This window comes from Zerene cesonia, chromosome 15, assembly GCF_012273895.1.
Source record: "Zerene cesonia ecotype Mississippi chromosome 15, Zerene_cesonia_1.1, whole genome shotgun sequence".
NCBI classification, from domain to species: Eukaryota; Metazoa; Arthropoda; class Insecta; order Lepidoptera; family Pieridae; genus Zerene; species Zerene cesonia.
The window spans coordinates 8,266,395-8,290,065 of record NC_052116.1 but is presented as its reverse complement, the minus strand read 5'-3'; the positions used below and the strand labels follow the sequence as shown (position 1 = coordinate 8,290,065).

The 23,671-nt window shown below is 33.1% G+C and overlaps 1 protein-coding gene and 1 non-coding gene across 2 annotated transcripts; both read right to left on the bottom strand.

Annotated features, from left to right (window-relative positions):
• Positions 1-736: 736 nt before the first annotated feature.
• Positions 737-6,816, bottom strand: LOC119832612 (probable cytochrome P450 9f2). Its single transcript, XM_038356295.1, has 10 exons — positions 6,572-6,816; positions 6,174-6,337; positions 5,354-5,470; positions 4,387-4,592; positions 3,963-4,098; positions 3,515-3,598; positions 2,878-3,096; positions 2,526-2,623; positions 1,931-2,099; positions 737-952 (listed from the first exon to the last, which is right to left on the bottom strand). Exons 1-10 carry the CDS (start codon positions 6,778-6,780, stop codon positions 786-788), a joined length of 1,569 nt encoding a protein of 522 aa, XP_038212223.1. The 5' UTR covers positions 6,781-6,816; the 3' UTR covers positions 737-785.
• Positions 6,817-23,331: 16,515 nt separating this feature from the next.
• On the bottom strand, positions 23,332-23,403 carry Trnaa-cgc. Its single transcript has one exon. It is a non-coding gene; the product is annotated as a tRNA-Ala (tRNA).
• Between the last annotated feature and the right edge of the window lie 268 nt (positions 23,404-23,671).

Sequence of the window (23,671 nt, the reverse complement as noted above, 5' to 3'; positions counted from 1 at the left end):
CGCGGTTTCACCCGCGTAAGTCCGTATCCCGTAGGAATATCGGGATAAAAAGTTACCTATATGTTATTCCAGTTGCCCAGCTGTATACGTATCAAATTTCATTGCAATCGGTTCAGTAGCATGTACAATATTAGTAGGATTGTTAAAAGTGTTCGTGGACATGGATCACGTACGCTATTTCACTATTCTTGCACTTGCACAGAGCAGGGAAACTCAGAGAGCAATAATTTTACAGAATACGGACGTCACAGAGTAGTGCAGTCCTTTATGTAACATGCAGCTTAATAACAACTTACTGATCAAATTAGTTACTAAATAAAGATTTACTCTTTTATCCATTTATTTAGTCTTACACGTATCGCCCAATATCCAAACTAAGCAAATATTTTACGGTGAATCAGTGCTAGTATAGAATACAGTCCCTGCTAATCGTCTGTCTGTATATCTGTCTCCTCTTCACGCCTAAACTAATGAACCGATTTGATTGAAATTAAGTACAGAGATGGCTTGATACATAAAAAAAAATGGGACATAGGTTTTATCCTGAAAATCCAGAGGGAACGAAATGTACATTTGTGCTTTTCATACACAGGCGACGCCGAAGGCGAAAGGTTAGTGTGGACTAAACTACTATGGAATAACTATGGAATTAAACAAAAGTGATGTGATTACAAACCCAATACCTTATCTATAAAAAAAACAAATAAAAAGGCATGTCATAAACTTTTAACACAATAAATGGTAAAATACAACATTAATAATATTTTATATGAATCAAGACACATCTATTTTCGTAGCTCAAACTTCACCCAGCTCTGGCCCTTGGCCATAATTTTAACATCCTCTGGAGCAAGTTCTATGGGATCTGATGTCTTTGGGCATTTGTTTATTTGGAAGTTCAGTACCAAGTGATATAAAAGCACCTTCAATTCCATCATGGCAAATCGAAGCCCTGCAAATTAATATAGCATTAAATCATGTTTTCAAATAAAGGAACAAGAAAAATGTATGCGCCTCTATCATTAGTTTTTAATATGTATGTGTAACTAACATATTTGACGTACTAGCTGCGCCCCGCGGTTTCACCCGCGCAAGTCATTATCCCATTGGAATATCGGGATAAAAAGCCTTATGTTATTCCCGTTGTCCAGCTGTCTACGTACCAAATTTCATTGCAATCGGTTCAGTAGTTTTTGCGTGAAAGAGTAACAAACACACATACATCCTTACAAACTTTCGCATTTATAATATTGCTAGGATTGCTTAATTTTATGTTCTTATTTCAAAGTAAGCATAACAAATTTCAACAAGATATAAACACTTCATTTGATTTGTTTATTTAAAAGACTCGCAATATTCGATGGCGATACAATAGAAAGCTATGAATAAAAAGACAAAAGTGATCGATGAAGCAAATGTAAATAAAATTACGGCCACTACCCACATAAATGTCTTTTCAACGTTGCTTACTCATCCTGAAATCAGTAGGTTTTCTAGGCCAACAGTACATATTATGTTAGTTTATGTCTGAATCTTATATCTCTAAGAACTTTTTACAATTGCATTGCAGAATGTTATTTAAAGCAAATGTACAAAATATTTAAGCATAATCGAATCAGTAATACTTGGTCTTTTCAATAGTTTTCGAAAAGAGATAAGTATTGATCACTTTCTCATCACAAAACACGAACAAAGTCGCTTTCTCTTGCCCTATGTCCCTATGTATGCTTAAATCTTGAAAATAGTTTTCAATAAGAAGAGCAACGGATTTTGATGAGGTTTTTTTTACAGAGTGAGTCAAGAGGAAGGTTTATATGTATGATAACAACTATTAAACTACTCCGAATTTAGCGCGTGTGAAGCCGCGGGAAAAATCTAGTTTAACATGAATTTTTATTAGAATCTGAGTTATGTAAACGGTATTATTTACCAATGCAGACTCTCGGTCCAATTCCGAAAGGCAGGTAAGTGAAAGGTTTAATATTACGCTTATTCTCCTCCGAGAACCTCTCTGGATCGAATACTTCTGGATTGGGAAAGAAATTGGGGTCCATGTGCAGAGAGTTCACTGGGCTATATAAGATGTCTCCCGGCTTTATCTACAAAAAATAGATCATTTTTTTTAGATTTCAGTCTGGATAAAAGCGTGACATACGAGTTTTACTATTTATTTAATCTGAAAAGCTCAATAAAGTGTTGTTGCTTACAAATTTGAATTGGATTATTAGGATTAAATATATGAAAGCTTGATGGTCTTCACTCAAATATTAATACTTGTTAATTTAGACTTTGTTTAAAATATTTGTAAACGGTTTTAAAAAAAGTTTCTAAGTCTAACAATCCACCCCGGCATCGCCCATGGTACATGTATAGCCTATAGCCTTCCTCAATAAATGGGCTATCAAACACTGAAAGAATACTTCAAATGGGACTAGTAATTCCTGAGATTAGTGCGTTAAATCAAACAAACTCATCAGCTTTATAATATTAGTACAGATTATAAAGAAAGGAAATATATAACGCACCGTACAAGGCCTCCCCCCCTCCCTTGGTGGCGGCAATTCATACGGTTTTGTACAAACACGATCCAATATTATTGCAACCGCCCACTTTCTTAAAGACTCTGTAATATCAAAGAAAAACATTAAATTTTGATAAAATAGAATAGCTTTTTTACGAGCAATGTTATGTAATTGATGAATAACTTGATTGATATATGTAGCTGATTATAATTAGAATGATAAAAACTAGTGCAAGGGGCTATTGCCAGATAAAATAATAGTCTAAATAGCATGACTGGAAAATTTAAATATAAAAGATATTTCAAACAAATTAATCACTCGAAATTTCATTTTTACGTTTCCATATTTTCATTACCATTCAACACGCAGTCCAAATATTTGAGCTCGCTAATTTTCTCGTAGACCAAACATCCATTTTTATCTTGAAAATCTCTGATCTCCTGGTATAATTTATCTTGGATTTCATTGTTCAACGCTAATTCGTGTAATAGTAAAGATAGAGTGGATGCTGAGCTTTCAAAGGCAGCAATGAAGAAAAGAAATACTTGACTGACTAATTCGTTCTGGGACCACACTGAAAGAATAAAACAAAAGCAATACTAACTTTAAGATTACGATATACGTATTTGTAATTTACATATCTATATATTGAAATAGAGATTAATTTTTAACTAGAGATAATAGATAGATGGTTGGATAACGCTGAAACTACTAGACGGATTTTGATGAAATTTGGTATACACGCAGGGTATGAAGTGACTTAAGTGATAGCATAATTTTCATCCCGATTAAATGCTCCCTTAGGATAAAACAGGGCTCTTGATATCCGGGCGGAGCCGGGATGAGCATCTAGTAATACATACATTGCGAAATTATATTATAAAAAGTGGAAAATTTGTGTTCTGTACCAATAAAAAAAAATTGATTGTTGAAATCTGGGATATCAAAATAATTTTAATTATTATATTGTATTTAATGTATCAATTACTCACCTCTTGTACTTGCCTTAGGTTTGAAGTCATACTCTGGTACTTCAGCTACATCTTTATTTGGTTCGTCTTCCATTTTAAGTTTACCTGTCAATAATAACTATTATCAAAACTATTTAATCTCAAATATTTTATTGATATTGTTTCTGCTTACTATCGAGTGAAAAAAAAGAATATAACATATAATTAATATTATAATAGTATAAATAAAATTATGAATTCTAGAGTTATTATGGTCCCATTATTACTAATTTGCGATCCAAACTTTCTATGAGGTTTTATGGCAAATAAATCAGAATTAAATAGTATGGCTACAGGAAAAAAGTGAAGTGAAGCAAAAACAAGCTCTAAGGAACTCCATCGTCAGCTTTGAACAACATGAACTTTCCGACTTGATATTCATTCGGAAAACGTAACTCTATAAAAAAATATTATTATTTATATTTCATACCTTTGGAAGCCTCCATCAACAATTGTATCATATCGGGTCGTTCTATATTATTTTTTTCTCTGTGCTCCATAGTTTTGAATACAATGTTCTTGAAAAACGTTGTTGTTTCACGAGGGAATATCGAAAGCTTTAGTTTCTAAGCATAAGAATCAAAAATTCAGTACAAGTTTTAGTAAAAGTTTAAATTTATTAGCAAAAATATATCTGAGGATGAGGATGGAAATAGTTGTGGGGACGCTGGTGAGGATGAGGATGTAAATGAAGATGGATGGGGTGATAATAATGATGATATCGCTGACTAAATAATAAATATTCTATGATAATAGTATTGTTTTTGAAATGCGTTTCAACTTATCATAATTTTATTAAGCTTATCAGGAAATATTTTTTAAAATATAAACTTTGTGTGTTTGAATACTCATACCTTCGCATAATGTGGAAAAGTTATGGTGAAGATGAATAAGATACGACTGAAGAAAGTAAAATTGAACATCTGCTGGCCCAAAGTGTAGAATTTGTTGTTCTTATCCTTGAGTGAGTTCACTTGCAGGCCGAACGCGGCTGACGCGATGACGTCGTTCGTGTATCTCCTTATTAGATCGTCAACATTTATATCTTCATTGATTTGACCTAAACAACATGAAACAACATACTTTGATTTATGTAGGCCATAAATCAAAGTATGTTGGTCAATTATAAAACTTGTCTTTAGCTAGTTGGCCTAATCATAACTTTGTTTTAAAGGCCATTCGGCATGTTCGACCCGCTTCACCAAAGGCTGCTTACAGAAACCAAATGTATTTCAGATTTTAGAACTTGGCCTTGCTTTTCAATTTACATAATTATTATTTCTTATGAGAGAAAAAAAACATCTATTATTATATATAAATGATTATTATTTATTATTTAAACATTCACGCTTAAACGTATAGGTTGTGTCATGGCTACCAGCGACATTTTGAAATGATCTACCAATTGATTTGAATCCAGCGGAATTATGAAGCGATGTAGCGATATAAGCGATCACCAACACCCATGACATTCGCAGAGGTAGTGCTTCTGTGAATGCGCTACCCGCTATTAAGGGATAAAATATAAGGAAAGGATTGACGACTAGAAAGAAGGATTGGACTAGGAAGGGTGAAGAAAACGAAAGAGAAAAGAACGAATATGCTTAATACCCACAAAATTTATAATAATTTTGACATCTATTGCAATGGGTAGTGATAATGTAATTTCATACTCTTTAACATTGTTTATTAAAAGTTTCCCACACAACGAAATATCCAATTTGTTTTTATTAGGTTGTAGGGTTGTTAGGGTGTCCAAATGCCCAATGACCTATCAAAACAAAATGCCATTTGTTTTTCAGAGCACAACATTTATCTTACCTTTGACGTACTCCACAATATTAGAACTTATTTCTGTCATGAAAGGCATCATTAGTCGCATCTTGGAGCCGGTGAAAGCTGGACTCAATGTGGTTCGCATGTCTCGCCATCTCTCTCCTGATAGAATTATCAAAATTGTTCTAATTCTTGTTGTATTAGTAAATATATGTTCATGTATGTTTAAGATTATTTCTTAATTATTTATTTCTTGTTTGTCTTCATCTTACCATACCACATAAGAAGCATCAACGGTCTTGAACTTACATTAACCTTAAGCTATTGGATCCAATTTATTAAATTTGAGACTTGTTGGTTGAGGTACAAAGAGAATCGCGTCTGATATAAAATGCATATGGTCACTGTCATCTGATTAATATTTATCGATTTAAAGCTATTGTATGCTTTTATAAACATCCTAGTAAATCCGTGATTGGAAACGCTAATGTTAATTTCCATAATTGCAATATGCATGAATTTAAGTATTCAAGACATCGTAAACATAGCCAACAATACGTTTTAAATATCTATCCTTTTATCTTCGTAGTCTTATATCTGATAGAGAAGAAATAATTCCCCACTCTATACAGGTTGTTTTTCTATTTCCATTCCCAAGTTCCCAAGCTTTTCTATTTTCAGGCTCACCAGCTTTTCAGGCAAAGCCCAAAATCCTAATGTTTTAATCAGAAAAGTTACAAATCTAGCTGCTTGTAATGAAAGCGAATCAGTTGTATCTTATCGGCATGCAAATATAAACAAACATGAACAATTACACTTAATTAATAGCCTTTAAGTATTCTCAAGTATACCAATATCATCTTACCTCTCATACTAAACATGCTATCCCCAAACAAAGGTTCAACTTCGACCGGCACAATCTCCTTGTGGTCGACAAAATGGTCGAAATCTTTAACCGTCACCGCTTTGATGATCTCTGGGTCTCGGAGGATTATAATCGGTTTTGTTCCTTCCATGTACCCGACATATCTGATAATGATACATATAATTGCATACATTTAATAAGCTTATATGCAATGGAAAAAAAGGACAGTAACACATGAGGTCATGTTTTGATTTTATTATGCCTGAACGGTGATGGGCCTTGCTTCCTTGATAGTAAATATCTGATAGTCCTTCTAGTACACGGTACTAATAAACTATTATAGACTAGGATAACCAAAACTCACTTCATACAGCTGTATAGTACACCATGTAACTCACCTTTCACCCGGGAACGCTTTGTACACAGCATCTATATCTTCACTCATGTGCTTCTTCTTCCACATGCTATTGAAGGTGTTGCCGAAAATCGGTAATCCCGGGACATATTTGATGCCCCGGTCGTCGAAATAGTCCTTCAACTTTTTGTGCCCATAATATGCATAAGTTAGCAGTGCAGTTATAAAAAACACGACTAGTTCAATCAGCATCTTTGAGAGGAGTCAATTGCACGATTAGAGTGCTATGTGTGTAGCGTGGTGCGGATGTGTGTGTCAATGTGTGAGTGACAGCGGTATGTTTTTATTTCTTTGTTCCATTTGGTACATATAATACTAGAATTGTGGCAGAAATAAAAATACAATAAAATCCTACTAATCCTACTTTATCCTACTAATATTATAAATTCGAAAGTTTGTAAGGATGTGTGTATGTTTATTGCTCTTTCACGCAAAAACTACGGAACCGATTGCAATGAAATTTGGTACGTAGACAGCTGGACAACTGGAATAACATATAGGCAACTTTTTAGCCCGATATTGCTACGGGATACGGACTTACGAGGGTGAAACCGCGGGGCGCAGCTAGTAATATATAAAGTAGTATACTATAACTAAAATAGTATAGAAAAGGTACGAATGATTGTTCAAAAACAATCTGTTCCTGGAAACCCTGAATATGTGTGTTCAATGAAAAATAATTTATTGACGGTTCTTCACCAATATGTCAAATTAGTAACAAAATTGTATTATAACATTAATGGTAATTAGATAATAAGAAATAAAGAACGTAGTATAGTATAGTACGTGATAGCCAGAATTTTCTATGATGAAACTGATATATCGAAAAAATAACACGTTACGATTTGAGAAACTTTGAAAACGAGTATACCTTCCAATCGCTTAAGCTTATAAAATGAACACCTAACTAAAATAACACGTGACGTAACTCAATGATAAATGGGTCGTTTTACAAACTAAATAATTTTCGGCGGCTCATTCAAAATATGATAAATAACTGATAGTAATTATTTATCTCGTATTAAAGTTAATTAAAGTAGGTTCTATTTGGTTACTAAAAATAATCTAGATTTACAAATGTTTTCTTAACAAAATTTATGTTCAAAGCGCCGAATTCTCAAGATTCTGGAGTGTCCGTCAAACGAATTGACTTGATCCTGCTCCCCCTTTCCTATACAATAAATAATTCAATAACAAAAAACAAAGGGGAGTCTAAAATCCATCAAACTCATCATTCAATTGTAACATTTGAGTGCATACATTTAAATCGTTTATAACCCCTTCACTATGTGACCATAGACTATCATTTCTAATTGTTACAATGTTGCGAATACATTGCGCAGTAACTATGAGAGAAAAATAAATTTAGGACAAAAGTAGCAATGTACGTTGTGTTAAGCTACAGATTCGTTTTGGACTAAAGTTATCATGTTACAGGACAACAAAGAAATTATCTTCAGTATACACAACTCTAGACCCTCTTGGGACGGAGTCACTTATTAAAAGCAATCATATTTTTGCGTGTTGTCTCCAAAAGCCATTTTAGCGCAATTTAAAATAAGATTGTCTTTTTCCATGAATACTCCTTTGTCTCAACGAAATGCTTTTCGACAAATAAAAAAATAATCTGTAGCAACAAATATAAATTTAAATACACTCTAAGTCGAATATCTTGTACAGTCAATATTTATTTCTTGTTACTCACTTAACACACAAATTTCACAAATTATCTGTATCGGTTTCATGAAATTAACTAGAATAAACAAACATCACCTCTTCAAACCACTTCAGAAAAGAAGGACGTTACCAATTTGACTGTATTTATTGTTGGGTGAACCGATTTTGATGAAAACTGGTGCCTCCCATGTGGTCTCATTTATATTTGGTCTGGCTTTGACAATTTCAAAGCGGATTAATATTTTAATAAAAATATTTATTTTGCATATATACTTCATACTACTATAATTTTCATTAATATCGTTCGGATGTTTACATCAACTTTGGATTATTAATAAAAACCTTAATCTAAATATTCTTAGAAATCAGTTAATATTTATATAAAGACTTCATTAATATCCAGAAAAAAGCAATATAAAACCTTACCTACTTACAAAGTAGGAAAGATTTTATTATTGCTCTCTATTCATTATAATTTTCTTCCTTCTCAGGCTTCATATTATTTTATACTATGTTTTTATTAGGAATGAATACGTCACTATAAAATGCTAAAATCTATGCTTAATAACATAGAATTGAAGAGTTTATTGTATTTGATTGAACGCGTTAATAGTAGGGACTATTGGACCAATTTAAAGAATCTTTTCGCATTTGGATGTTACGATAATTTTATGAGACGTTATGTCTTTACAAAAATCTTTTCAGCAAACAAACTGACCAGATTTTCTATCAAATGTCAAAGTCAAATGGACCACGTCAATTGGTTGAGGAACCACTGAGTTATCGTAACTAAACCCAAAAATTATCGAACCTCCTTCATTTGGCAATGTCGATTAAACATAATGTTCTAAATATTATACATATACATGATTAATGAAAAAATGGCCGCGATTCATATATCTAATTAGTTTAGATACCTAATAGTTGAAATTTTTTAGCTGAAATATGTGTGGAATCGAATCGTGATGAAATTGATACCAGGATATTAATCCCTATTCGTTTCAATTATTTGATGAGTAATAAATAATAAGGTTGATTACGTACGTGGAATACCACGATAAATTTGTCGGATCGGACGCTTAGTGTAGAATTTATGATAGGTATTTTATTTGTGCATTTTTATTGGTATTATCAAGTATCAAATTGATATTCAACCTAGATTTCGTAGAGATTTCTTGTAGACAACGAAGAAGAAAATTAAAATAAAGAATAGGAATACGGCAGAGCATAATATATATAATACACACTTACGTAGAAAATCAATTAATTAAATAAAAATTAATTTCAAAACAATACATGCTTATGGTACTACATGGGCAAATCTTTACGGGTCGAATAAGTCCCATGCCTTTGCCCTATGTGCTATTCTAACCAACGAATGAAAAAATCTTGTTCCAGTTTGGATTCTAGGTATATATTCAGGAAGGTGGTAGTCGAGCATGCTTCCGCTCAAATTGGGCCACCTCGCATCGCGAAGTACCACATCCGCAAGACGACTGGCGTGTACTGACAATTTTAGACCGATCTCCTATAAAGATGCATAGATGCATGCTAGTGTATGTTATAGAGTTTCATGCTCAGAGTAGGAGAGCCGGACGCCCAAGTCCTTTCCCGCACTATCCCTAGTCTATTCTGTAGTTTATTCCATTGTTTATTACGTAGTTTTTAAAAGCGGACAACGTATCTGCATGGACTTCGTATGAAAATGTTCATAGCAAGTGGCGACAGCTTGCCGTCAGGCAAACCACCAGCTCAAATACTAGCTCTAGCTTCTTTAAACTTTTTTAACCTGGACATCCTTGTATGAAATATACAAGAGATCTGAAATTCAACGTTTGTAAATACTTTATTTAAGTACACAGCAATAATGCAGTTATTTTTAACAAAAATAAACCAGATAAACTGACTCTGATAAAATGCGTACTTAGCGCGCGTGGAGTGCTAACCTGAAGATAACAATGTATTTAATATCAATTATTAATCGCATTATATATAGATACCATACTTTGCTAAACAGATCCACGTGTGAAAATTATCCAACGCCGCGCTATTATCATGCCCACTCTAAATACCTATCACATTGTTTGATTCTGTGAAATACATTGCATTTGAAACTGCCCTCATGAATTTATTCATGACTGGTCCGCAATAGTTACGTTTTAAAATATACATGCAGAGTTGTCGTTTGGTATGTAATGTTGGACGTGTGTGAGACTGAGTACGTATTTATTCTCATAGCAAATACTTATAGAGTTAATATTCTGTCCCAGTAAGATCAGGATAACAGGTCGATGTTAAATTTAATTTTTAGTTTTATAGCATTGAAATGCTTTATAAATGAGAAATTTTGAAAGAATAGAAATCCTGCCTCGTGATCAAATTTTTTCTATTCTTTCAAAATTTCTCAGGTCGATGTTATTTAGATAAGTAGCTAGAAGTGGTGGCTCAGTGGTTAGGACCTCGGGCTCAAAACGGTGGAGGATAACATAGTGATGAAACCGGCAGGACATATCTAAGAATTTAAAAGTTCGACGACGTGACGTGATCTGTCAACCCGCACTTGGTCAGCGTGGATATGGCCTGAACCCTTAGAGGAAGCCTTTTCCCAGCAGTGGGAACATATATGGGCTGATGATGATGATGATGATTGTATCCAGTAGATTGTTAATTTGCTCGGTAGTAGTAACATAAGATATTTCTTTTAATACGCAGTTCTTTAATGAATAAAAATAGGACTTAAAACCAGTATCTATTTGGTATAACATGAACAATTTAGATAGAAAATTAAACCACTTTGCTTCACTAATTACATTTATTTTAGTTAAAAGGGTTAAAGGGTTAAGTGGAACTAGAAGGGAAGTGGTTGGTTTGATTTCTCTTGCTAAATAATAACAATTTTGGTTCTACTAAATGTGAAGTATGTTATGACATTTGTATTATCAATGTATACAAACTATTATATAGAAGTTAATAATGCCATACACACCCAGTATAATTCAAGAGCTAAATCAAGAAAAGTAAATCCTTGCATTATTAATACCACACATTAACACTAGAAAATCTCAAATGCAAAAAGCAAGTTACTGACTGGCTACTTAACCTTAATTACCAAGAGACTGAAAATTTAATTGGCTCAATAACTTAAAGAAAGTATACATATGCACTCTTTTACGCAAAATAATTTTCACATATATACCTACGCAAACTATCACATTCAAACACAAACACACACGCATAAAGATCATTCGAATCCTTTTATGTTCGTATGCTACTTTTAATTTTTAGTCCTACTAATCCTCCTAACCTACTAATATTATAAATTCGAAAGTTGGTAAGGATTTGTGTTTGTTGCTCACGCAAAAACCACTGAACCGGTTGCAATGAAATTTGGTACGTAGATAGCTGGACAACTGGAATAACATATAGGTAACTTTTAATCTCGATATTCAAACGGGATACGGAGTTACGCGGGTGAAACCGCGGGGCGCAGCTAGTATTTTTTATAACCGTAATTTTAAATCAATTTCATGAACTAAGTTGTGACGACCACCTTGAGACTTTATAATTATATTGTGCTATGTTAATGATATGGGGAAGGAATATCTTCAATACAGGTTACTGTAACCTAGCAAAGAGGTCTTCAACCTTTAATTACTTGATACCTATTTGTACTGCTATCGTCATGAACTTAGCTATATGGTTAGGTAAAGTGTTTGATTTAATAAATAAATTTGATTTGATTTATTCGGTTTATATTATTTATTGTTCACAGCACTTAAAAAACTAAACTATTATGTGATCTATACGTAATCCACTATGAACTGGTTTACTTCCGTTACATGAAAGGCTGTATAAATTAATATCCCTTAATATACCGTGACAAGGTAAATACATTTTATCCCCTATCGTTGACTACGTCACAATATTTTTTCTATCGTAAAACTATCTCTGTCTATTTCGGAAGACAGATTTCATTGGAATAGGGTTACCAATTATATTGGGTAGGGTTGGTTAAAATTGTATTATTATTTTCTTAATAATTATCGTGGAGCTCATTCTAACATAATTAATTTGGAAATTGAATTGTATGTAATATACAAACAAAACAAACTTGTCTTAAAATAATAAACTTCAAAATTGAAGTTCAAAAAATGATACTATCTATTTAAAAGATAGAACATGCTAAATAGCAATACTGATATTTTCTTTCTTTCTTTCTTCTAAATATATTCACTTAACATTATAGGGTCGGAAAACGCTACAAATACGTAGCAAATTTTGATGTACTCGTACAGCTCCATTCTGTGTGTAATTTGCTGGGATATTACATCTATATCACATTTGCATATTAAGTATGATCCATGACTTTTCACCGGGCACACAAATACTCAACAACCTATGTATTCATATGTATATTTTATTTTAAATATACGTGCCAACCCTACAGCGGATGACTTCATCAGATGATCGATGTCGTGAGCTCGACATGAGACATGTTTATCTAAGCCTATACAATTATCCATACATGTTCGGTTAGGGTTGTCAAAAGTAATGAAACGGCAAGAGCTTATTACAGAGCGACAGAAGGGTCAACCATTGTTTCGTTTGTATTTACTTCACAAACCCTTAGTGCGCTTTGTTCTTGATGCTTAAGATCATGTATTTATATGGAAGTTAAACATTGATTGCATAGAAAGAAGTGCTTTCTTTTACTCGTATGTTAAGGTTGCACTAGGTCCTTCGTGCTCCTTATAGTTGTTACTATAGTCTTTCTTAGCGGTGTGTGTGAGGTGACATTACACGTATTGGACAATGCCCTGCAGATACTAATAATCTATGGCTATAAGCAATCGAGCCTACACTTGATCGCGTTTCTCATTAAGATTTATCCACTCCTTTTTTGTTGGACATTCCCAATAGGATGACTGAAAGCCATACCATTATATACCATTCAGGTGCTATATATGAAAGTTATTTTTTTAAAGCAGAGACAGCGAGATTTATTTATCTATATTTACTTTAGAAACATGATAAAACAGCGACCCATAACTCGTTTAATAATGGGACAATATGACAACATAAGTGTGTTTTGAAGGTAAATATTGTAGGGCGAGCGACTTATTCGATGCTTTTATATCGTTCAATAGACGCGTGTTATGTATCAGAAGAGTTCGAATTAACTTTGAGGCTGGAAAAGAAAGGAATCTATCACAGTCTGTAGCAGTTCTTTTAAATAGAATACATGTTGCAGATTTTGGATTTTTTTATGTCACAGTCGGCACTGGAGCTGGTGGGTCGCCTGAAGGTAAACGCTACCACCGCCCATGAACTTTTGTAGAACCATAAGGTCCATTGCGGACTTTTCGCCTTTACAAATGGATTGCCGACATTACATTGGGAAGGGATTAAGAAAGGATTGTCGAGAGGAATAAAGGAATGGATTTTGAAGGAAAAGGATATGGGCCTCCGGCTCCCCCACTCACCGAACGAAACACAGCAGAATGCTATTTCACGCCGGTCTTCTGTGAGGGTGTGGTACTTCCCCAGTGCGAGCTGGCCCAATTCGTGCTGAAGCGTGCTCGACTACCACATACAAAAACATGAAAGCATGTAAAAGAAAACATCAATAATTAACCTATTTTATCAACTTGATTAGATCCCGATGCCAACAGTAAATGTATTCAGGTGCGAGCGAAGATATATAGGCTAATAAAAAGCACTCATTTTGACTATCTACTAAAACATACTAAGTGCCGCAAAACTTTTCACTAAAGACCTAATACACTACACAAATAATGATTGTTGAAAAATGGCTTTCCCCAAACTGGTTTAATTAATTTAAATTCTCTTTAGCAATTTATTTCAGCATAAATTTTCAGGAACTTGTCTCACAAGAATTGTTATCATATCATAATAAAGATTTAACGTTTATAAACATTTTATAATCTATAAATAATCCGTCTTTAAAATTACCGCGAATCAGATATTTCATTTTGTCACAGTACCCCAATATTTCCTCGGATATATTTTGAATAATATGATTGAATTTCCCGAAAATAACTAGCACCTGTTTATTCGTTAAGTAAGGAAGTGTCAACGCCACGTCACAATTTTCCTTTTAAATATATTTCGCAAGTTATTGAAGACCCATTTCGTATCCATTGTGTTATTATTGAACAAAAGAAAATGTGACATTGTTCATATTTCTAATAACATTGTGTTTTGATTACATTATTTATCGATGGTTTTGTGATGCGAAATTTATAGCCCAAATAAAAGTACACGAGAATGTTTGTATCTTAGTTGTTTCGATTGGAAAATGGATTAAAGTAATAACTAAAATTCAATATAAATATCAGCATACAAAATGCTTATTTTGAGCATGCTTCTATCAATCATGGGGTTTGACAGATGTCACACTTCGTTAATCTATTCATTCTTGGAGATGCCGGTTTCCACCCCATTCTTCTTTACCGGTTCGAGAAGTGATCACGTGGATAATGAAAAATCTATTTATTTCTTATGTTCTCGATCCCCAGACTTTTTGATTGAAGACAGAGATCCTTACTACCAAGCCACCACTTATTATTTTATGAACATATTATAAATTCATTCCTATCTTTACAAATTGAAATATATGCTGAATGAGCGCAACTAGTAGGAATGCAATGTAACTGAATCAGAATACGTTACGATATGTAAGTTTTCTTTATGAATAATACTGGGAAATAACTAGATACCGATTCTGTATAAGTGATCAAAAATCTCCGTTACTCCACTGCCTGATTTCCTGCGTATATACTCTCAATTGACCTTTGACCCGTCATCAAAAACACTAGAAAAACCTTTGAATCTTCATCTTAACGCAGATGACTTAACAATCCGTCTCAAAGCTTTAGCGACCTTGGCACGGATGGCGTTTTGTTTCGCTCGCGCTTCTCTTGAATAAGAGAAGACGGTGTTGTCTTTATTTTGCGACTCAAGCACGTGGATAATGTAAGGGTGGCTGCATACGTGGGTTATGTTAGCCTACATTTTACTTGGTCAGCCAAAAAAAAAATTTTCGCTTTACAAGCATTGTTTGGTTGCTATAATGGTTATTGACCTCAGCTGTGCTGGAGACTGTCAGTGGGTGATAATACCAAATCATGGTGTGCCATTAATTTGTCACTTATTTCTAGTATTCACAAAAATATTTTCGTTGTCATTGTGTGTGTTGAAAAACGGTTCTTTCTTTCTATCTAAATTAGATAAAAAAGTACAAATATTACATTTATTGTAATTATTATTATTGTATGTATTGTGGTTTTTGTGAAATAAATTTTAAAGTTTTTGTGAAAATAAGAGGTAAAATAAGTAAAATAAGAGAACAATAATACAATACCTACAGTTAGATCCTATTATCTGTTACCTGCCCCGTGAATTACACCAATGTCAAAATGGTCCAAAAAAACTAAAGTAGGATGGCATGTGACATTTACCAATCTTTACTGTTTCCGTGAACATATGTTGTTTATATTAAAACTAGCTTTAACCCGCGGCTTCACATGCATTAAATTCGGAGTAGTTTAGTAGATGTTATTATACATATAAACCTTCCTCTTGAATCACTCTTTCTATTAAAAAAAACCCATCAAAATCCGATGAGTAGTTTTAAAGATTTAAGCATACATTGGGACTTATGGGCGGAGAAAGTGACTTTGTTTTATACTGTGTAGTGATGAAATATATCTTTTATAGCTTGAGAAAAATCACAAGCATTGTAAAAAACGTTAACGCACGAAAAGCCTAAAGTCACATGACAATAGCTGACAAACTACGCTATTCAAACCCTAACGATGTATTCCGAAACAACAAAATTCTTTCTTTTTTTTTAATAACGTCTGCTTACAAATTCGTTACAAATATACATGAACGTTGTATGTAAACTATGTTGTATTATTTTGTTCACATTATGTTTTTTAAATTTTATAATGAATACTCTTTATTGTACAATAGCTTTCTCTTTGGGGTACTACTCGTAAAATTCCCGTTTTCCTTTTTTTACTGGGACCAAAATCATCCTTTATGCCCAATTTCATACAAAAATACAGTGGTTTAGTCGTAAAGAAGACAGGCGTACATAATACTATAATGAGAGCATTTATTGCATAAATAACTTATGATGAAGAACAATAGGCACAAGAAAGGAAATTTACAAACATTACCCTGTATTTATAAACTCCACAAAAATATCACATAATCGCCTACTCTATAACAGCCTTCATGTCCCATTTAAATCTATCGGTCTAATAATATCTGTGGTATTGTAAATCACAACGTTAGACTAGTCCATTAGTCAGAGTGGGAATATATAAAGCCAACGAGCATATATGCAACTCACAGAGCAATCACAAACAGAGATAATTTGTCTTCAAACGACGGCATCGCATGCTAATTGATACGCAAACAACGTCAGAACTGGTGGAAATACGGATTATACTGTATGATGATGATGCTTATACATTAGGCGAAAGGTAAGTTTTGTAATCGTGGCTTGCGAAGAGGCTGATAGCGGTGGTTGCTTAGTTGTGAAGCCTAAAAATTACATCAGATTATTTGTTTAATTTAAGCAAAATTGAAGGCGATATATTAGGCACGCTGTTACACAGCGAGCATCTCTAAGAGAACACCTATAGAGAAGTATGAGACCATGAAAATGAAGATGATCTCCAGACCGATATAGAAGGTTTTATAGAAGAAAGCAAGATAAGAACATCTGCAGCTAAACAGAAATAAATTTAAATAGCAAAGCTCTGCCAAAAATCTTGCCTCATTATCGTCTTCTAAGAGTATTTTAATTTTCAGAGAAATCGATGTTGTTATTTGCACAAACTGTTTCTTATATATATGTTCCAAATTTCACACAACGAATTCAATCGCTTAGCTATAGGTAAAACAACAGTTACACAGATAAACTGAAACACAGATGTCTGAACAACAGACAGAGAGGCAATAAAGATCCACATCAGCATCATTATATGCAGGAGCAAATCGTAATAGAAGTGTCCATGTCCCAGAACTAAAAAGATTGAAACGTACATCATATATTATACTGCTATTCGCCAGCGTGTGCTTGACAGTCTACTTGCTAGAGTGGTTAACGCACGAGCATTTAACCGAGGCACTAGGTTCAATTCCTGAACTAAGAAAGATAATGTCTAAGTCTGGTAGGACACAGTAGATCACCTACCGTTAAGATATTTGATCAGTGAAATGGATGTTTAATGCATAATACCCCATAAGGGACACGGAAAGTCATACATATCGCACTTGTAGAGGATGAATTAGAGCATCAGCTAAAGGGATCCTGTTCTCTGCTTCCACATGGAACATTACAATATTATATAGCATTATCCCTTAAAAGAAACCTGTTGGTTGCTTTAAGAACATTACATACATACATTACATAATCCACAGTGATAGTAGAAGTTAATGATGAGAATTGAAGTATTCCAACCTTATCAATCGCTTGCAATTAATCTTGTCTCTGTTTAAATAAAGAACTACGATTATCCTTTATTATCCTTAATCGTAAAAACCATCATCATAATATAATTTCTCATAGAAAACTAAAATACATATTCATTTTAACTTTTAACTGCTCTGACCTGAATTTTCTTGCTCTAATGAAACAATAAGGTATCAGTAATAACAAACAATAATCGCTTATTCAATATGCTGAATAACATTGTATGCTACGATTATCAATAAGATAACAAATTTTAAACATGCTTTTATGTGTATTTAAATCAAAAAACTGAACAAAAAGTATAAATTTTAAAGTACTAACTCGATGACCAAAATCTTTCTGATAAGCTTGATTCTCTATCTACACGAATAGACGTTAAAACTCTTTCTATTTTGTATGAAGTTGGCTATGGGAAGTTCTGTGGGTTGTTCAAATGTCTACCAGCCACATAGTTCCAATAGTTACACTTTTCGAAATAGAAATACCACGCCATCTGAGTGGGTCTCCACGTCACTTCCAGTAACTCAGTAACTTCCATCTATGTGCGGTGAAGCTTTGAAATAATCATCACTCAATCGCAAAACCTTTGTTAAAATATTAAAAACATACCTCTCTATTAAATTACTCTATGCATCTAAGTTTCAAAATACAGTTTCAAGCGTCGGTATATTAAGTTATGACACTTGACTTTACTTGATAGTTACTGTTTAGTTAAGCAAATATATAGTATAGTGGTTTATACAAAATGAACTGAATTTAATCATTACTTTGACAGTTGACCCATAATGTGGGTGTATTATATACTAATATAACTAAGAGGTAAGGTTTATATGTAATTATGTTTGTGATGTTATCACACAAAAACTATTAGACTTCTTCAAAAACTCTTTAAAAAACTGAATCTTCACTATGTGACATTTACTATATATATACTAGGTGCGAAGCCAGGGCAAACAGCTATTTTGAATAAAATAAAAATGACATTGTATTTACACTAGCTGCGCCCCGCGGTTTCACCCGCGTAAGTCCGTATCCCATAAGAATATCAGGATAAAAAGTGGCCTATATGTTATTCCAGTTGTCCCGCTATCTACGTACCAAATTTCATTGCAATCGGTTCAGTAGTTTTTGCGTGAAAGAGTGACAAACAAACACACATCCTCACAAACTTTCGCATTTATAATATTAGTAGGATAGGACAGGATTTGTAAATTTTATTAAAATTCAATTGTTTAAAATTATCATGACTTCAAACATGACATGACATAGTTGTGCTAAATTAAGCTTTTAATAGGTTTAACTTCCAGAAAAGGAAAGGGATTTAAATTTATTAGTTCCCTTTCCTATTCCTTTTAGTATCCAGAAACTAATCAATTTACTTCCGATACACAGTTCTCAACGAGTTCTGTAGTCAGTGGATCATTTAAGAATTGTAGTTGCTGATTTTATGTCAATAAATATGTTTTACTAGCATTCCGCCCGCGGCTTTGCCCGCGTAGTCGCGAGTTAGATAGACCCGGGGTGTTACCGGCAAAATTCCCGTTCCCGTTAGATTTTTGGGATAAAACTATCCTATGTCCTTTCTCGGGTCTCAAACTATCTCTGTACCAAATTTCAACATGATCGGTTTAGGCGTTCTTGAGTAATAAATAGTGTAACTAACACGACTTTCTTTTATATAAATTTAGTATGGTATCCAGAGCTCAGAATCAGGGCGATGCATTTGTTTGCACACTATCACACCGGAACAGCCAAACATAAAACGAATCAAATTTCGCACAACGATGCTTCATACTTTTTTCCAAAATAAAGTGAGCAACGCCGCGGGCTACGAGTTAAACCATAAGAATATATATATAATTAGATAAATTATCTCATCTCTTATCGGAAAAAATAATTGCCAGAGCGATGTAAACATTTTTAACGAGGAATTTTCTAATAACCTTCAAGATTAAACGTCATTTAAGTTAGAGGCTTGACTGGTTTATTCGATTTCCATAGGTGATTATCCGACACAGAGTATTATGCAATAGACGCTTTTCTTCATTTTATCGTTCATTACGTAAAATTCGATTTATTTTCGTTCAATACATAAACATTTAGAAAATAATCGTATGTTTATAAAGTATAATTTTATTGATTATGCTATCTGTAAACGTAGATGATATATAATTAAAAAAGGATTTTCAATAGTACCGATTTTGTTAATAACGGGCCAGGATAACACTTTTGTAATAAGTAAACGTCAAATAAAAACAGCAAAATTCATAGCAATTGGTAAATGAAAACACTAACACCTAGTCACATGCTCGTGCTATACAATATTCGGCGTCAGTTAATTTACAATTTCTCAGATGTCTTTAATAATGACCTAAAAGGCCGGCAACATACATGCAATGTCCCTGGAGGAGCATAGGGGGATGCCGACGCATCAAGTGACGATGTTAAGTGATCAGCAGAGATTGGCCTTCGTGTCTCACAAAATAATAATATTAAAAATAAAACATTTACCACACTCACACAAAGGAACCTAAATATAAAACCAGACACAATACAAGGAAAAATGACAATAGGCCATGTCCTTATTAAGTGATAGCTTCCAATCTACAGGAAACTTCGGGATATAATAAATGTACGTGTACTTGTAAGTTATTATAAAGCCGAGAGATCATGGATCTGATCCTCCACAGAGATTGTTGACCAAAATGATACTTTAAGTAGCTTGAAGAACCGCCACTGCTTATAACTTTTTTATAGACATTAAATAATAAATATTTTAATAAGATTTTTTCTAGTTTTCATCGTCCTCAAATGCAATTTTATATATTTTAAAAATATGAAGGGGTGGCCGAGTTGTTAGGCGTCGTCTAAATATCAAAATTAGAATCCCGCCTCACAACGAATTTAACCATCATATTTTGAGAAACCCTAAACTTAAAAAAGAATAAATAATAAAATATTAAAAGGATGATATTTAAAATGGCATACAACCCTAATATAAATAAAAGTCTAATACAATCACAGATTATACATCTAATAAAGCAATATCAGGACAACTCTGTTGTTCATTACTCTGTGGCCACCTTGTAATGAACGTAGAGGGCTCAGTCAAACACTTATCAATTAAAGCTATAGGCTTAACGATTTACAAACATTCATTTATAATTAATTAACATCTCTAAATAGGGGTTGGAGTTACACACTCACACATAGAGATAGTTTTAACGTTTTTGTAACACCAATTAGGACTAAGGCGGGGGTTATAGACGCGCCTAGCGGGTAAAACTCATTGTTAAAATATATTTCACACTATAGTATTTTCTTGTGTTTGATTTTACGCGAGTATCATACATTTAGAAATTAAAAACTTTTTAACGGATTTTAAACGCGGTTTATTCATTATATTGTTAATCCGATGTTTCGAACACTTTACAGCGAGAATGGTCACGGGGAGACTGACTCCCCGTAAAATCCGTTAAAATGGATAAGATGACAAGAACATAAACATTTGGATTTTGTTTTCAATTTATTTGCTTTATAGTTTTTCATCCGCAACTTCGAAAATTTTAACCCTTATATTAATTTATTAAATATCAAATTTATATCGTAATAAAATTATTAAAACAATTTAATATTTAGAAATTAAAGACTCTTTAACGGAATATAAACGCGATTTATTAATTATATTATTAACCCGACGTTTCGAACACTTTACAGCGACCATGGTCACGTATAAAAATCGCGTTTAAATTCCGTTAAAAAGTCTTTAATTTTAACGGATTTTTTTTTATGTCATAGCGGGCAGCTGAGCTGGTGGTTCGCCTGATGGTAAGCCATAAACATTCGCAAAGGTAGTACCTTCGTGAATGCGCTGCCCGCTTTTATGGGGTAAGGGAAAAGGAAAGGATTAACGACCGGAAAGAAGGAATGGACTGGGACGGGTGAGGAAAAGGAAACGGGCCTCCGGCTCCCCCACTCACCGAACGAAACACAGTGCCACGAATTGTCGTGCCGAAGCGTGCTCGACTCCCACAATAAATTTAAAATGCGATTTCTGAATGTATATATAATACTCGCGAAAAATCAAACACAATTTAATATGTTATATTATTCAAAAGAATTAAATAATATTTTGAATTATGACAACCGTCTACAGAGTTCAGAAATAATGAAGTTATCAACAAAAGCTCTCCCTTAATTCCGGCAGCATTGTCTGAAACCCTAACAATTATAATAAACAAACAACAATTAGGCAACAATTAATTGCTGTTCCTGCATCATTCCTGTGATGATGGGTAAAGAATTTGAAGTGTAAAAACAATGCCCTACTAATTAGAACCCTCATTTTTAACGACTTTTAAGAATTATTGTAAGTGCTTAAATGCATTTTTCGTTGTGATAAATATTCAAATTTTTAATCAATACATTCCATAATTTTGTAAAAATTTAATTACAATGTTTCATTAAAAGTCTAAACTCTTTACAATAAAACATATATATTTTACTAATGACTTCGCCCGTGGTACGTATATAGCCATCCTCAATAAATGCCCTATCAAACACTGAAAGAATTTTTCAACTCGGACCAATAGTTCTTGAGATTAGTGCGTTCAAACAAACAAACTCTTCAGCTTTATAATATAAGTATAGATTATATATTGAGTTATGTTGCAATTATAACATAGCAGATACATCAAGACATATCTGCTATGTTATAATTATTTTTTATGCTAGTTTTATTTGTAGGGTTTTAAGTCACTGTCGTATTGGCAAAAATCTTGTAATAACAAGTGATAATATTTATATAATTTTAATAATTTATAATAAATAAATGAATGAAGCATTTTAAAGGACCCAAATCCAACGAATCAAAATTCTCTCAAATTCGTACTGGCTGTACGAATACTTCTTGACTTATAAGTGGTATAATTTAAACGACTATCTTATAAAAAACTAGGCATAAGAATAGTAATTCAAGAATCTTTCGGAACTTGGATGACATTGGCAGGGGCTAGTAGGCATTTGCGTGAAATAAGATTACCCGATGAAAAAAGCTCCCTTGTTTTAGGGAAATTAGGGAACCATCCGCTAAACTGATTTTGAAATTTATGTAATTTTCTTCTTATAGTGTAGTGCGGGAACGATGGTGTTGTGTTTGCGTTATAATCAATTTGGGTTATTGTTTAGTTTGAATTATTGTTAAATGATTGTGAATAGTTCATAAACTCATTAAAAACGTTTTATATGATGATAGCATTAGTTCCGAATTTGGCCACGCGATAAGATCCTTGTAGCCTAGCTCTTTACCGTCACTATATACAATAACATAATATAATAATCATTGTTATTTAATCGTCATTGCTTAAGTTCATAAATAGTAGATAAATATACATATTATAGGTAAGTGTAAGTAACAAATAAATAAGTAACAAAAAAATTTCAACATTTAAAAATTTTTCGGTGAATTAAAATTAAAATATATAATAAATTAAATAATATTTAAATTTGCTTGACATAATAATGTTTGAAACTAAATAAAAAAAATATTTCATTTCTGGAGGTGCTGGGATTTGAACCCAGGACTTTCAGCATGCGAAGCAGACACTCTACCACTGAGTTACACCCCCGATGTTACAAATTGTGAAATTATCCTTACATAGCCGACTCCTAGGTGCTATATCCTATAGAAGTGCATAATGCCTAATTCTTAATATTATAAAAGCGTACTTGCACTCAGAGCATTATGGTCGTTTTTTGTATATAGTTTAGAGTGGTAATTCAATATAGCAAAATACTCCGGTTATCCAGTACATCGAGATAAGTACATTGTACAGTTAAAAGTATTTGAGGGTATTTATATAAGATGGGTGTTTCGAAAAATCGTAGTGATTTATT

What these genes read in the sequence shown, in the direction of transcription:
- LOC119832612 (XM_038356295.1), bottom strand. Translation starts at nt 6,780, where the DNA reads ATGCTGATTGAACTAGTCGTGTTTTTTATAACTGCACTGCTAACTTAT. An exon ending in TATTGTGGAGTACGTCAAAG is followed by an intron (nt 4,593 to 5,353) that starts GTAAGATAAATG and finishes CATGTTGTTTAG; the next exon opens with GTCAAATCAATGAAGATATA. An exon ending in AGGGGGGGAGGCCTTGTACG is followed by an intron (nt 2,100 to 2,525) that starts GTGCGTTATATA and finishes TATTTTTTGTAG; the next exon opens with ATAAAGCCGGGAGACATCTT.